This window comes from Galendromus occidentalis, unplaced genomic scaffold (assembly GCF_000255335.2).
Source record: "Galendromus occidentalis unplaced genomic scaffold, Mocc_1.1 scf7180000077516, whole genome shotgun sequence".
NCBI lineage: Eukaryota > Metazoa > Arthropoda > Arachnida > Mesostigmata > Phytoseiidae > Galendromus > Galendromus occidentalis.
In genome coordinates this window covers 446,878-461,525 of record NW_003805504.1, presented here as the reverse complement: position 1 = coordinate 461,525, position 14,648 = coordinate 446,878, and the positions used below count along the sequence as shown (strand labels likewise).

At 51.1% G+C, this 14,648-nt stretch overlaps 2 protein-coding genes across 2 annotated transcripts; both read right to left on the bottom strand.

Moving 5' to 3' along the window:
• Positions 1-3,504: 3,504 nt before the first annotated feature.
• On the bottom strand, positions 3,505-8,659 carry LOC100903336 (epoxide hydrolase 1). The gene is made up of 11 exons (XM_003747351.2): positions 8,620-8,659; positions 8,329-8,414; positions 7,282-7,393; positions 6,924-7,127; positions 5,460-5,564; positions 5,084-5,335; positions 4,748-4,960; positions 4,528-4,660; positions 4,191-4,387; positions 3,825-4,056; positions 3,505-3,721 (listed from the first exon to the last, which is right to left on the bottom strand). The coding sequence occupies exons 1-11, from the start codon at positions 8,657-8,659 to the stop codon at positions 3,505-3,507; spliced, it is 1,791 nt and encodes a 596-aa protein (XP_003747399.2).
• A 1,037-nt stretch (positions 8,660-9,696) lies between these two features.
• LOC100903191 (fibroblast growth factor receptor 2) lies at positions 9,697-13,680 on the bottom strand. The gene is made up of 7 exons (XM_029112581.1): positions 13,584-13,680; positions 12,604-12,842; positions 12,041-12,164; positions 11,560-11,683; positions 10,316-11,482; positions 10,077-10,214; positions 9,697-9,946 (listed from the first exon to the last, which is right to left on the bottom strand). The coding sequence occupies exons 1-7, from the start codon at positions 13,678-13,680 to the stop codon at positions 9,697-9,699; spliced, it is 2,139 nt and encodes a 712-aa protein (XP_028968414.1).
• Positions 13,681-14,648: the final 968 nt, after the last annotated feature.

Here is a 14,648-nt window from a genome sequence, read left to right as displayed (position 1 = left end):
AAACACATCTAGCCGCCGGCTGTAGACTCCCTCTCCAACAACGCCACTCGACGCATGTAAGAGTAAAATGGAAGGGAATGATCCAGTCGCTGACAAGGCCATTCGGCAGCGAGCGTTGCCGTAGCGGCCGATACGGTCCGTCATTGCCAGGCATGACTTCACAGAAGTACGCGCGGCGGATAAGCATTTCGAGCCGAAAGAGAAAAACTTCTGTCCGAAGTCATCAATCAGCTTGCGCGATGTTCTCCAGGGAAAGATAAATGCCAGAGGCGGGAAGCTTGTCGTCCATAGTTTTCTGTTCGAAGCCTCAAATGAGAACATCATCTGAGGGCGGGGAGGTTCAGGACAAATCATACACAAGAGCGCATACGCAAAATCTCCAAGTGAAACGATCAATCTCTTCGGACCGCGTACCATGAGCTCGCAGAGTGTTGGTTTCCCGATCCAGCAGATCAAACGAAGCTATTCGAGTATCGCCTACGACGGAATTACTTGACCTTGGCGCGGGCGATCATCGAGCCCCTTACCGGACCCCGAATGAGCGCCTCCAATGGTCGTTGCGACTTGAAATTCTCTCCCTGAAAATCCTGTTCTAAGCGCCACTGTTTCGCTCGCGTCGAGATGTTCACGGCCGCTGAGATCCGGCCCGAAGCTGTTCGACAGCCTCGAGGAGCGCCTCCCGACAAAGTGAAAGGGCTTCGATATGGATCCCGTTGAAGGTATGCGTATACATCATGATCGCATGCACCTCTGTGAGTAAGATGAAATCGACGACGACATGGAATCGAGAAAGAGAGAGGAGAGAAAGCTCAATCTGGCGCCGTCCCCATCGCTCACGATATGGAGTCAGGGCCGCCTGCCCCTCAACTTCCCGTCCCAAGATTCTCGCGGAACTGCCGACGAAGCTGGAGCGATAGTTTGAGGAAGCTCCTCCCTTTTCAACTCTGGGATCACTTCAGCATGACTCCTTTCGAGTATATACGGCTGGTCAAACTCTGAGATCGTCTGGGGCGAGCACTCATTCTATGCAGCACGAACCTCTGAGCGGAAATAATTCCCCCTTTGAAAATCGCTTTGTCTCTTCCCCCGCTCGAATACGTCGGAAAAGAGCGGGCGAGAGCCTGGGATGGGTGGAATTGAGCTTCTCTCCTCATTTTCGAACATCATTCTCTGTGACCATTCCTCGGATCTTGGTTCCTCCGGAGTCCGATTATTAAATGGGCCGGAATTCGTTGTCGACGTGATGATTTGCGCTGGTTACGGTTTCTATGCTCTCGAATTGTTCTCCGCGTCCTGTCCCATCGACCAGCATTTCATCGGATACGGTATGTTTCGTTGTGTTTCCGACCTTTCAGTTCCTAAATACGGTCCCACGACGCGACGATGGGAGACGGGAAAATGCTATCCCGCCTCAGCGTCAGCAATGCGAAGGATCAATCGACCCGTTCCGATTCCCGGGAGTCCAGTCAACCCTCAGAAATTTCCGGCATCGCGAACGCTCACCGCTCATTGCTTCTGTTTCATGTTTACATACGAGGGCAGGTTCGTTCAACCCCTTGTCCAGGCCCTCACTCGTATCTTATACACTGTGGATGTATGAGCCTAATGTTATTTCCGTCGATTCGGGGAAGGCTCGCCTCAGAAAGACGGGTTTTGTGCGCGTGGTTCGTTGTTTGCATCGCACCTCACTTCTGATTGGATTGTGAATGCGCGAGCAGAGGCTGCCAGATGCCAGATACGACCACGTTGATGGCGCCCGACAACTACCCCAGGACGAAGGAGGAAGTTTTCCCTTCCTCGTGCCAGTTTCTCCATTTTGTGATGTCGTTCTTCAGCTGCATAATTCGTCTACCCCTTTACGTTGAAGGAACGGATTAGCTCCGTTCCTTGTGCCTTATCTATATTCTTTCGACTGAGGTCCCCACGCCGACTCAGCGTTTTCCTTGATTCTTGGTGAGCATCCGGAGCGATCGGAATCACGATTGACTCATCTTGGCTCACAGGCGGCTACGAGCCAAGTACGCCTTGTTGCGTCTTGAGCTGGGCCGATGTCGGCATCGATACGGTCCCCACCGACTCTCCTAGCGAGCCATCCGAAAGCAGTCACCGAACTGTCACCTTATCGAGTTCGATCCCTGAGTAGACGCTTGACATTGCGGTCGTGATGAATTCCGTCATTGCGCCCTAAACCGAATCTACCGTCCTTCACAAGCGTCGATATTAGGTCAGTGAAGTCCTCTCTCAGGAGCAGATGCGCGCGGCAGCCTCCCTCAAGGAATCAAAGTCACTAGCTCGCAGGCTCCTTCTCGAGTGGAGACACGCCTCTCGTGGATGACTGAGGAGTTTCTCCTGCGCCGAGTCTTTGGACTGGCAATGTACTGAAACTTCGTGGTCGGAATCCCTCCGGAAGAGTGATTTAGCGTATGCTTTTTTAACTTTTAGATTCCCTCTCCCTATCATCCAAAGGTCTATCAATCCTGTACGGATTGTTGCGAACGAGATACTTTTCGGAGAGAGAGTACTCGCCTGTCGAATCGGTTTCTCGAATGACGTTTGATGAAACGCTTCTTTCGTGTTAATGAGGCAAACTTCTTTGGTCTCAATTTACGATCAAATTTCTCGAAAAATTCAGATACCATGCATCTCGCTCTCTGTTTCTAGAGGGCTCCCCGAGGCCTCTTTTCATCGAAACAGACGAGACCAATGGAATAGGTGACGCACCACGTGTTTCCCACTAATCTGACGAACAGTGAGTCGGGAACATCAGGAGGAAAGCCACAAGGATGCCCCGACCGACAGTGTTCAATCACCTCGGAGATTCCGCTCGCGAGTCAAATGCTTGCTGAGAATATCTGAGAGATCCACCTTGCTGAGGATAAGTTTCATGAGACTGGCTTCTCGGATTCGGAAGACCCTCAGCTCGCAGCCCAAGATACGGAACTTGTTCACGTTCAAGACTCGAAGCACCGATTAATCCGATTCCTTCGGTACCTTCTGATTCCGCGCAGACTTCCGCGCGGAAGTTCCATCGCGACGCGGGGAGTATCTTCTATGGGACGAATTCGTGATGATATCGGTACCTACTGCGACAGCGACTCTCGACGGTGATATACGTACAAAACCGCTCCCGACTGAGAGCGATGTCGAGGATCCAAAAAAATATTTTTGAGTTCCTTGCATACAGCGGAGTCAACTTTGGAGCATTTCCGGCGACCTGCTGACGGAACGACGCTCGAAAGCTGCGCAAAACTCGAGGGCTAGTCTAGGCTCCAGGTGGTGCAGCCAGGAGTGGACTTTGATCCAATGGCATTTCGAAATATTTGTTTCCGCTTCCGAGAGGACCTCTGGGGCAGGCATTGGGACAGGGCTTTGGATGGCGAATCACTGCTTTCTCGGAGGAATCAGCCGCCGGCACGACGAGGATCGGAGACGTTTTTTTCCCTGAAAGCTTCCTTCGAGACTTTTAATTATCATTCTGATTCCCGTGCGCTTTTCGGGGCGGTGCTACCGCCGCTCAGGGTACAAATCGATCACTTTCCGTACGTATTTCCTAACATCCTCTGCCAGAGCCTTCGGTTCTTCCATGGCTACAAAATGTCCTCCACTACTTTGATAAGTAAGTGTTGTCAGATTGGGAAGCAGATCAGTCGCGATGAATCTAGGGAAACAGCTTATCTCATCCGGGAAAATGGTGTATCCGGTTGGAACTTTGATCGGTACTCTGAAAGATGCAACACATTCTTGCTCAAAGATGATGTGACGCGCAAATCGGGAAAATTCTCATTTCATGGGTCCCAACGTCAATCCCCGCAGCCCTGACTCACTTGAACAAGCTGAGCATGTTTCGGCTCAGGAAATTTTCTTTGTAGAACCGTAGACTTGAAACGGCCGATCGTGACGCGTGGTATACCATGACGTTTGCAAGCATATGGTCGACGGGAATTTTTCTGCCGAGACCACCGTCTATGAGATCCCGGTTCCTCTCATCGATTCCCGCTGAGAATTTCTCCATCATGTGGGCTGCTAGACCAACAGGAGAATTGAGGTGGGCAAGACCTGCAAACAGGTGACGAAAGAGTATCAGAAATCATCTTGCGAAACTTCGCGAACGCCGTTCATCGTTTAAGATCTCTAAGAATCGACTCCACGTGGAAATCCGGAACTTCATCCAAGGAAATTCCGCCTCTCACCAAGGGTATCCGGTTTCGTGGCCTGGATGTAGAAATAACCAGATTCGTGGAGCTGAGACTTGACGTCGACGGACATGCAAGGCGGCATGGGGCCGTCGCTGAAGTGTCCCGGGAAGGCTTTCAGAAGCAGGAACTTCGTGATAGACATAAGGGACGACGGGACCGACAAAAGCAGGTTCAGGTGAATTCCCCTCACGCTGCAAGAAGAACATCCGCGTCAGACGCAGAGAGAAGATGATCCATGATATTGATGGGGACTAGTGTTCTTCTACCACGGGACGGACGCACTGAAGTTTGAGCTGTCGTTGGAACGACCCAGCACTGTTTCGAAACTCACTCTTCTGGATAGAGGGTGCCCATAGCTGCGGTGACGAAGCTACCCCAGTCGCCGCCCTGCACGAAATACCGGGAGTACCCGAGACGAGCCATAAGTTTCTTCAGTATTCGAGCTGCCACCGCTACGTCGACGCCTGGTGGGGTTAAATTCGAGCTGAAGGCAAAGCACGATGGAGACGGCTCCTTTATCTCCCAGATAAACTCCCGTGAAAACAATTTACCGCTCTTAGTCGGCGCCTCCGAGAATCCGTATCCGGGAAGCGAAGGCACCACAATGTCGAAGGCAATGCCATCTTTCACTTCCTTCAATAGAGGAACGACTTTCAGGAACTCTGCAAATGATCCGGGCCAGCCATGGATCAACATCAGCGGTACGACTTCGACATCCGCCGATCGTGGTTCCACCGTGCTCCGGAAAAAGTGAATTTTCAGGCCTGAAGTCGAATCCGATTCATCTTTGTCGTGAAAAACTCGATCGACTTGTATCGGCAAATATCCATCAAGCTTTCTGCTATGATAATTAGAGTTCTGTGTACCGATGTGGAAATCATATTAACCCTCTATTTCGGTCCTGTAATGCGGATAGGCGTTGATCTCGGCGAGTGATTTGTTGAAGTCGAACTCGGTTCTCCAGTATTCCATAACATCCCGGAAAGATCCCAGATTGACTCCGTAGTGATAAGCAGAGTTTTCCACCGGCTCCACCCACCGTGTGTTCTTTATTTGCTCCCGGAGTCCCGCGATCAGATCAGCGCCATACTCGACGGTGAATTCGTGGATGGTTTCGTCGTCCTTCGGTGGAGTGCTGCCTATGTTCGCGGAGAGAGAGCAGGTCTTAGCGCCGTCACCGCGGATCAAATCGGGCGGCGTCGCATAATAATCGAGGGCTCGAAATCATACGCTTTCCTTACCGGACCAAGGTGATGAACTCACCCCTGGGAACTCTTATTGGGCCCCAATAGACGGTGTCAGGAAGCGATAGAGGACCCGAGACGAAGTCGACGCGCGCGAACAGAGCTGCCAAAATCACACCTGATCCTATCAAAAAGATGAAGCCACTTTTCCCACAGCAGAGAGCCATCGCATTAGACTTTTGTGGCGTTCGACTACCGCTTGCGGTTTTCGAAGAGACCGACTTGTTTGACGCTCGTTCCGACGTCCGTCCGCTAATGTGCTTCTGTCTGCGGAGTGTTATCGAGGACAGTAATCTTTGACGGCCTACCGGCGTAAGCTGCGATTGAGCGCGGATGTTCCGAACTGGGAGAGAGTGACAATGATTTTCGCTTTCACGCATGTCTCTCGGTCAGGGCAGCAAGTCGTGGCTGACGTTTGCTAGGAAACGTAATTCGGGCAGGCTTCCGAGAAAGCACTGGGACCGATTGATCGAAAGATCGAGGAAGAATAAACAAGCGGTCCGCTGGAAACCCTACCGGATAAGAAATCCGTTCTCTACGCATTCCCCGACAGAATTCCTGTCCGAACGACCGTCTGGATGGGAGCTCCAAATTCGAGTCTGTTGACTTCCGCCCGTCACTCGAACCGCGGCAGAGAGGGAAATCAACGCTCACTCAGTCAGAAAATTCCACGTCGGTAAATTGACGTCATAGAAAATGGAACAGTGCCACATAGGCAATGCTTTGGAAGCAGAAATACGGGTAATAAATAATAAATACGTCCTGGGGAAATGCACGGGATATTGGCGAGGATTGTGGCGAGTTCTTCTCCCTACGGCCAACTTCCCAAAGCCGTCGCTCCCCGGACCGCATACGAATGCACCGGCTGAGGAGCACTCTCTTCCGAGGAGAGGCATTGAAAATTTTCTGAACCAGATCCGAGATGTTCCAGAGCCGCCTGTGGGGAGTTCCGCGTCGCAGAAAACTGTAGCTAAGCCTCACAAAGCCCGGTGATTTATTATTGCGCCCGGAATATCTGACCCATCGGTTCGGGGCACCATCAGATGTTGAGCTGGAGGATGAGCGAAGACGTAACTAGCTGCGATCGAGGCATTCCATGGGCATGATTTGAAGATCTCTGGCGCTGCGATATGGAGCCCTCTGCTACGAACTCCGCAGGTATCGGATGAAGACAGCTTTTTTCAGTTAAAGATCGGTGGATGATACACGGAACGCGTAGAGTTCTCGAAAATCGAAGTCAGCGTTAGACACGCGCTTAACATTCGAGAGGATTCCCGTCTCAACCTCTCGGGTCACTTGGGAACGAGGCGAGGGCTCGTGGCACTCCCATTTCTCCTTAATGACCCCCGCTGCTCTGACATGTGAGAGTTGTCAGGTTGCTGAATAAAATCAGGTGTTAATAAAAGTAGATATTTAAAGAGCATGCTCGGTAATCAGAGCATGCCCTTCTATTGGAGGAACTATGGTCGATTGAACATGTTGCCCGCGAGGACATTCTCTTTGCAGAAGCGTGTGCCGGTCGAAGCCGATCTCGAAACGGAGAAGATCATGACGTTTGGCAGAACATCATTTATTTGATGACCCCAATCGTGATTCACGGGGTCCAAATTCTCCTCGGATGTCCCCGTTGATAAGTGTCCCTTGATATCAGCAGCCAGACCTTCGGGTGAGTTCAGAAGCGCTAAACCTGGTAATTGAATCAAATCATGGTTGTTATGTGTTTCGGTGAAAAAGCGCGAATCGATGATCGGACCAGCGCGACCCGGGCTAGTAGCCCAGTATAATGGGCTTCTGGGAGAACTTCGACTCAAATTCTTCGGTCCGAGACTCCATACACCCACCGATGGCGTCGAGCTGCGTGGCTTGGAAGTGAAAGGAACCGAATTCTTTCGCCGAAGGTTCCGGATCCCTCGTCATGCAGGTCTGAAGTTCTCGAGCAGCCGTTTCCGGATACTAAAACGCAAAAACGCAAAAAACAAACGCGAGAAACGCAAGAAACTTGTAGGCAAGGAGAACAACAATTACAGGTGTATGCCTCTGACGCTGTGGAGCGTGGATCAGCGAATGATCCAGCACCGTGCGAAATAATTTGGCAGGGAAGGTACCTCGATACCGGCTCGTCACGAGGTCATCCGAATCTCGGAACTCATCGATCCGAGTACAGAGTCCCAATTGTCCCAACAGCCACTGAGACAGTACTGCCCCAGTCACCTCCATATACGGAATACCGAGAATACTCAAGACGGACAATAACCAATTCATGGAAAATCCGAGCGGTCACCACGGCGTCGACTTCTTTATCGAGAACATGTCTTTCGAATCCACGGCCAAGTATTGATGGATTGTCGCATATTTGGATTTCATCGGGGAAATCGGGATTCATCCCCGCGGAGTGAGCCCTGCGAAAAAATTGTCAGCTGGAGAGTTCTGAGCTCAATCTCAATTCCATGAAAACGATTGGGAGTCTCTCTAAACAACGATTCCCGTCCAGTGATTCGGATGCGAATCGATCTTCTCGCCAATAAATTCTTCAAAGTTGGAGCTCATCCTCCAGTATTCCATGACGTCTCGGACGCTCCTCAATCCCACTGTGATCGGCAGAGTTCTCCCATGGCTCCATCTATACGGAACTCATTATATCTTCCTTGAGCCGTTCGATCAGCTCTGCTCCACGGTGAAATTGACGAAAGAATCCAATATTCTTTCGTCATCCTTCGGCGCAGCGCTCCCTCAGTATCTAGAAAGCCAGCTCCAGCCTATGCATCCGCGTTCGATATTGATAGGGGATCGCGAAATGGTGTTGACTCGGATAAACATATATGCAAAGGTCGCCGGTCGGATGGGAACCCGCCCTCCGGGAGACTCCCGGGTTCCCAATAATCGCTGACGGGTACCGATAGCGGAGAGACGCTCGGGCAGATACGCGCGATCAAAAGTGCCGAGATCGCGCCGGAGCCGACGATGATCAGGAGGCCTCGTTTTCGATTAGAGCGACTCGTTCCGTAGAAAAGCTACAGCGTCTCAATAATCCTGCGGCGAAACGAAGCCAACGAATGCATGTGCCTGACCCTTCTTACTAAGTTAGGCATTATGCTTCGCTCCAGAGAGTCTCTCTGTCAGGAATGATCGCCCTGGGAGCGACTCCTTGTCAAATTCGAGCATAAACTTCGACGGCTTACCGGCATCAATTGGATTGAGAATATGCGAGTGCGAAAGCATATTCTTCAATTATGCCGCGGAGTCGGGACGGAGAGAACAGAAATTCCGTCCCGAGCGATTACGATTTTTTGTTCGCGGAGGGAAGACCAACGAGAGGTTTCTCTGCATCTTGAGGCTTTTATTCTCGCGATTCCTCTGCGTCATGGATGACCCGCTCTGACAGAAGAGCTTCCAATCTCGATTTAAAAACTATGAGTGAGAACACAGAGCCTATGAGCTCGAAGAGACATTGTGCAGCACGATTACGTTCGGACGTTCTGGAGTCGAGACATCCTCCGATTCCAAGCAGACATGAGCTCTGCTCAAGCGGAGGATGCCCATCCGATTCGCATTCCGAACCCTTGATCACCAGGCTCCGAATACAATATACGATACAATCAGGAAGCGATATATTACAAATTAATTCGACGCGCTCCGAAAAGTATTATATAATACTACTTACTATATCCACATAGAACATCAGGAATCATTTCCTGAATACCCTTCTCTTTGTTTCAGTACCTATATAAATTATTAAACAGAATTACACCGTCTCACAAAACCATCAGCATTACAAGTAGATAAAAGTCGTGCTCGACTACCTCGCACCAGGTTTACCTTCTCTTTTTACGCAATTTACACGAGCGAATCTTTGCACAAGGCCGGTCCCGAAGGATAACCATCCGACTCATCTGCGAACTGCAGAAAAATTTACAAATTCTCGCTAAAGCTACACATCTAACAGGATTGAAACATTTGCATTGTCCTTTCGTGTGATATCCGTGATTCAGAGTTGGGAGCCGAGGAGTAAGAATACGCTCTCACGGATCTGTCGGGACAAAGTATCAGATCTTCGGACCCGTAGTCCAGTGGCGTGATCCCTCGAATAAGGGGCGGCGATCTGGAATCAGTAAAATCTAGTTTCAACTCAGAAGTTCTCCGAAGCGGATCCTTCACGGCAGGATCACGGCTAACCCCCGACGGAGACCAGAAGTTGGAGACCAGAGCCTCAGACATCGAGGGCCCGGGATTACTCGAAGAACTCACCGAGGATTAGCTCACGAATGTCGCATGAAATACTCCTGCTGTTCGAAAGCCGTTGGTTGTGACGCTCTCAAATTGAGTCGGTCGATAATGAATCGTTTCGGTGGAGCCGGATCGCTCTCCTCCTGACTCGGATGGCTGAGTTCCAAGTATTCGAGCTCGGCGCAGGTCTGCCGAAGAATCGAGTCCAGCCGCCGGACGAGGGTGGAGAAAGACGGCCTCTGGTTCGGATTCCAGAGCCAGCAGTCCAGCATGATGATATACCTTCGGAGAGACGACGATGTATCAGATGGCCGACAGATATGAGAAGTGAGAAGTACAGTAAATCAAGGACATCGATATCGACTGGCATGTTCAAGACACGGCATACTCCCGATTCATCCCAAGCACTCACATTTCGAGGGGGCAATTTAGCGGTCTGTCCATGCGTTTTCCCTCAGTCAGGAAATCGAGGAGCTTGTTCGGAGGCAGCGATGGGTACGGAGTTCCACCTAACGTCATGATTTCCCACAGCAGGATACCGAACGACCACCTGAGTTTTCGGATCAAAGTTGATTCAAATCCCGCATCACACAGTCTCTCGATTATTTGTCGATGTTGAAAAACGTGTCATCACAAAACCGGGAAACTTACACATCGCTCATCGAGGTATAAACTCGATCGAACAAAGCTTCCGGTGCCATCCATTTTAAAGGCAGCATTCCGTTCGTTATCTTCCGATAGTATCCGTTATCGTGAAGGTCTCTCGCGAGGCCGAAATCGGCGATCTTGCATATATTCCCTACAACGAGCACGTTCCGTGCAGCAAGGTCTCGGTGAATGCAGTTCTTCGAAGCCAGATATTCCATCCCTCTCGCTATTTGGAAGGCGAAGGAAGTGAGGTCCTTCGGTGAGAGTGTTTTCTCTGATGGCTGATCGCCTCCACCAAGAGGCTCGAGGTAACCGGAAGACGGTCGATGACTTCGCAGATAGTCTCGAAGGTTCCCATGAGACGCATATTCCACGATGACGTACAGTGTGCCGTCCTGCGTGCAGCAGCCTAACAGATTGATGATGTTGATGTGTTTTCCGATCACCTTCATCACCTCCATTTCAGAGACGAGATCGATCATTTCTTGGTCGGTGTGACCTTCCTTCAACATCTTCACGGCCACTACGGTCCGCGCTTCATCCTCCTTGATTCCGTAGGCTTCCGCTTTGAATACTTGTCCGAAAGCCCCTTCACCCAACGCTTGTCCCAGGACAAGTCGTTCCCGAGGAAACTCCCATGCCAAGTCCAGAGGCAATTCATACTCAAAGAATGACTGTTGTTTGTCCGCGAGTGCTACTTGGGTGGGGTATGAGGTTATCTTAACTTGAGGCGTCAGGGGCGTTGTCACCGATGACGAGCTGCACTCGCCGCTCAGTTCCTTGATTTCTCCATTGATGTACTCGAGGGTGATACGCTTCTTCAGAACGCAGACTTGCTGCTTCAACATCTGCATCTGCAGGTCCTTGCTCTTGACGATTTTTCTACTCCTCCGTCGGGCACAGAAGATCACAATCCCACAAACAAGGACCGATGCCATGAGCATCGCGAGGAAAATTTGTTTGTGATCGAGGGCGACAGGAGCTGCTACGGTCGGTCTTGGAACCGGCAGCACTGACAGATAGAACTCGTGATCGCTGAAGCCGGCGGCGTTGGTCACCGCGCACGTATAAAATCCTTCGTTCTCCGTCGAAACATTGGTCAGCTCGAGAGTTTTGCTCGTCTGGAAGGTGACAAGGGTAACCATCTGTGATCCTCTTCTTTGGAAAAAACTCGCAATCAGCCGGTATCAACCGTTGAAGTACTTACGCCGAGTTTCACGAAGGCTTCATCTTCATTCCGACGGTACAGCCAATGGAAGTGGGGTGCCAAGGCGGACACGGCTTCGCACTCAAAGGTTATGTTATCCCCTTTGAAGATTGTCTGATTCGGGAGATTCTTCTCGTATATGACAGGATTCCTATTCGAAAGATCTGAAAGGGGTTGGAGTCCATGAGCCAGGATCCTGAACCCCTCTAGACACTAAAGCCTCTCAAAATGGATGGATAAATTATTTTAGACCAGGGCTTCACGAGATGACCGGAAGAGAATTCCGAGAGGATTCGTGACCAATCTAATCGTATCGCGCGGTCACACTTCGAATGGATCACAAGTGATCAAGCCCTATCGGATGGATATTTAACTATTCAAATGGGCTATTGTACACGAAGTATATGCGCTAAACGAATAAATCTACTATTCAAATAATTTCCTGCGATTTGATGCACAACCACGGATATGTTCCCGCACGTTGAGACGAGCTCATAATCTATTCCAGGAAATTCGCTCACCGCTGACTTCAACTATGATTTCCCGCGAATTCGAAGCCTGAGCGTTCCAGGCTTCGCACTTGTAAGTTCCTTGATCGTGCGTGGTCATGGAGGGCAGCTGCAGCACCGCGCCATTTATGAGCACCTTCGGAAAAGAGAAATAGATTGAATGAATAAATGTCCTCCCCCTCGGGTCGTGGACGTCTGGAGATGAAAAGTTCTCCATTCATGGGTTTATTTTTTTCCAGCCAGTCAACTTTTTTGAGTTCGGGAGGCCCATGCTCTGCGTTCGGGGGACCAGTGGATGGATCTACGCACGACAGAGTCCCGCTTTATGCCGGAGAAGCCGACATCTCACGGCACACATGTTCCGGAAACGATGATTCCGGCGGGCCAGGCGCTGTGTGCTTGTGAGTCTGCTTAGCTGGAAAGCTAGCATGAAAGCGAGCAGACGGCGGGTGCGGCGTGAAAAAAAAGCAGCGACCGAGCGAAGCTAGGCTGCCTGATCCGACGTCGCTCTCTTCGGCTTTTTGGTGAGACCTCACGGCAGAAATAGTATTGATTCTCCGACTCATTCCACTCACCGGTTTATTGAAGATACGTTTTATCGGCTCGTTTTCGTAGGTCCACGTATAATTCGTGGCTCCGTCTGCCGTACAGTTCAGTTTTAGCGTACTTTCGGCGGGCACAACCTCGTAGAGTGACCACTCTTCCAAGAAGCGCAGTTTCTCCACGGGTTCCGATCCGCCGGTCGGTCGCCCACTGACTCCGGATACTGCCGTGAAGGTCAGGACGAGCATCGCACCAGCGAAATTCATGATTCCTGAAAAAACAGTTTACTTAGAAGCGTCAGCGAGCAGGAATGAGCCTGAAGCACTTGTGGTATTATGATCTCTTCGATTCTACTCCGAATGAGCGCCATGTAGCGGAACTGCTCGTTCCCCCTGAGACCCGTGGGCGATAGAATCGATGATGAGTATCGCGAGACACGAGAGAAATCGTGGAACGAGTTCCGCTGCGCTGCTTCGTCGGAGCAACGCTCCCCGTTTAGCACGTCGAAGATCGAGAAGATGCACGCGCTCAGAGATTTCCAGACACGATATAACCGAAAAAGAATGCCAGATGTTGATGAAACATTGTTCTCCTCGAACGCATCTGGATTCTCTGGCAGCACATCGGATGGAACTTCGTGTTCATAAAGCAGGGAAGTTTGTGTTGTGTCGTCGCTCGAAGCTCCGGCAGGAGGAACACCCGCGACAAGTTTGGTCGAATTGACTCGAAAACATTCGACTCCCTATGTAAACACGGAGTCCATAAACCGACCATAGAGTCCGACCAGTCGTCGAACTCACCCTCTCACGTGTCGTCGCTGGCCGCAAGAGCGGACTCGTTCTGGATTTCAGTGAATAAATAGATCCCACCGCGATCTCGCTCTTCCATAACGGAAAATCCGTAAGAATCACCCAATTGATAAGGACGACGCAAGCGACAAGAGATCCTCTGATGAGTCGTCAAGAGCGGCGAATGGTCATAGAGTCGTTGGAGCACCGAATCGACTTCGAACCATCGTCGAAACTTTTGTCGCATTCCTGACCTAGAAGGATTTCGACGACACTCCAGGAAATGTCTTTGCTGAGGGTCCGTCCCCGCAACGGATCCATGGAACTCCGTTCCTGAGGAAACGACGGACGTTCACTGCTGTCATGCCGTCATGTCAGTGTAGCCATCCCATTCCCCATTCATCCGGCCGCCACAAACGCCAAGGATCCATCTCAGGTCGCATGATCCAGAACCCCAAGCCTAGGCTATGGGAAAGAATTTGTTCCGACTTCGACCTGGTCGACAAGACGAGTTGTGGGGTTGGCTCTGGCTCCGAGATTCCGAGATCAGGAGCCCTGGACCCGAGTCTCCGGGCGCCATCTCGTAGTTCGGGTCAGCGTTCCCGGAACGCGTCTCCAGACTGGACTCTCCGTTACGATTCCCTTCGGACTGGAGATATTCCACACCTTTCTGCTCTTGGCTCCGGGTCTCTGTGACTGCGGATTCACAAGATGGCGCCCGGAGACTCGGGACCAGGGCTCGTGATCTCACCTTCTCGGAGCTAGAGCCAACCCACGACTCGTCTTGTCGACCATGTCGAAGTCGGAGCAAATTCTTTCGCAGGTGAATCCGAGCACCGAGAGCTTACTTGCGATCTGATGTGTACCCGCGGCTCGATAAAAAAACATCGGGAATAATCTTCAGATGATCCCATGATTCGGCATCGGTCCGAGGCGGTGAGCGGGAAGTTCATATGTGAGCGAGCGCGCCCGCTGAACGAGCTACGCTCGCTGGTATGAGACGTGTTCGCCTCTGGAACAAAGAAACTGTGTTCGAGGGAATTGTCTGAAGAAGTCGAGAATCAGCTCCCCTACTGAACGGCCAGCAACCGAGCAGCTAAGCAAGCAACAGATTGAACAACAGACCCATCAGTGTGTCCGTGGACACGTCCGCATCGAACACAAGCTACGAGGACCGAGTTCTTTCTCGTTAATTCGGAAGCCACCAACAGAGTTCCGCATGATCATGGAGATGCCCCGATCCGACGGGAGGCATTTCCAATCCTCGAATCAGGCTTCGAGATTCCGAC

What these genes read in the sequence shown, in the direction of transcription:
- LOC100903191 (XM_029112581.1), bottom strand. Translation starts at nt 13,680, where the DNA reads ATGGATCCGTTGCGGGGACGGACCCTCAGCAAAGACATTTCCTGGAGT. An exon ending in AACGTATCTTCAATAAACCG is followed by an intron (nt 12,165 to 12,603) that starts GTGAGTGGAATG and finishes TCTTTTCCGAAG; the next exon opens with GTGCTCATAAATGGCGCGGT. An exon ending in TATACCTCGATGAGCGATGT is followed by an intron (nt 10,215 to 10,315) that starts GTAAGTTTCCCG and finishes CCGAAAACTCAG; the next exon opens with GTGGTCGTTCGGTATCCTGC.
- LOC100903336 (XM_003747351.2), bottom strand. Translation starts at nt 8,659, where the DNA reads ATGCTTTCGCACTCGCATATTCTCAATCCAATTGATGCCG. An exon ending in TCTCTCCGCTATCGGTACCC is followed by an intron (nt 7,394 to 8,328) that starts GTCAGCGATTAT and finishes TTTGCGTTTTAG; the next exon opens with TATCCGGAAACGGCTGCTCG. An exon ending in AACATGCTCAGCTTGTTCAA is followed by an intron (nt 3,722 to 3,824) that starts GTGAGTCAGGGC and finishes TGCATCTTTCAG; the next exon opens with AGTACCGATCAAAGTTCCAA.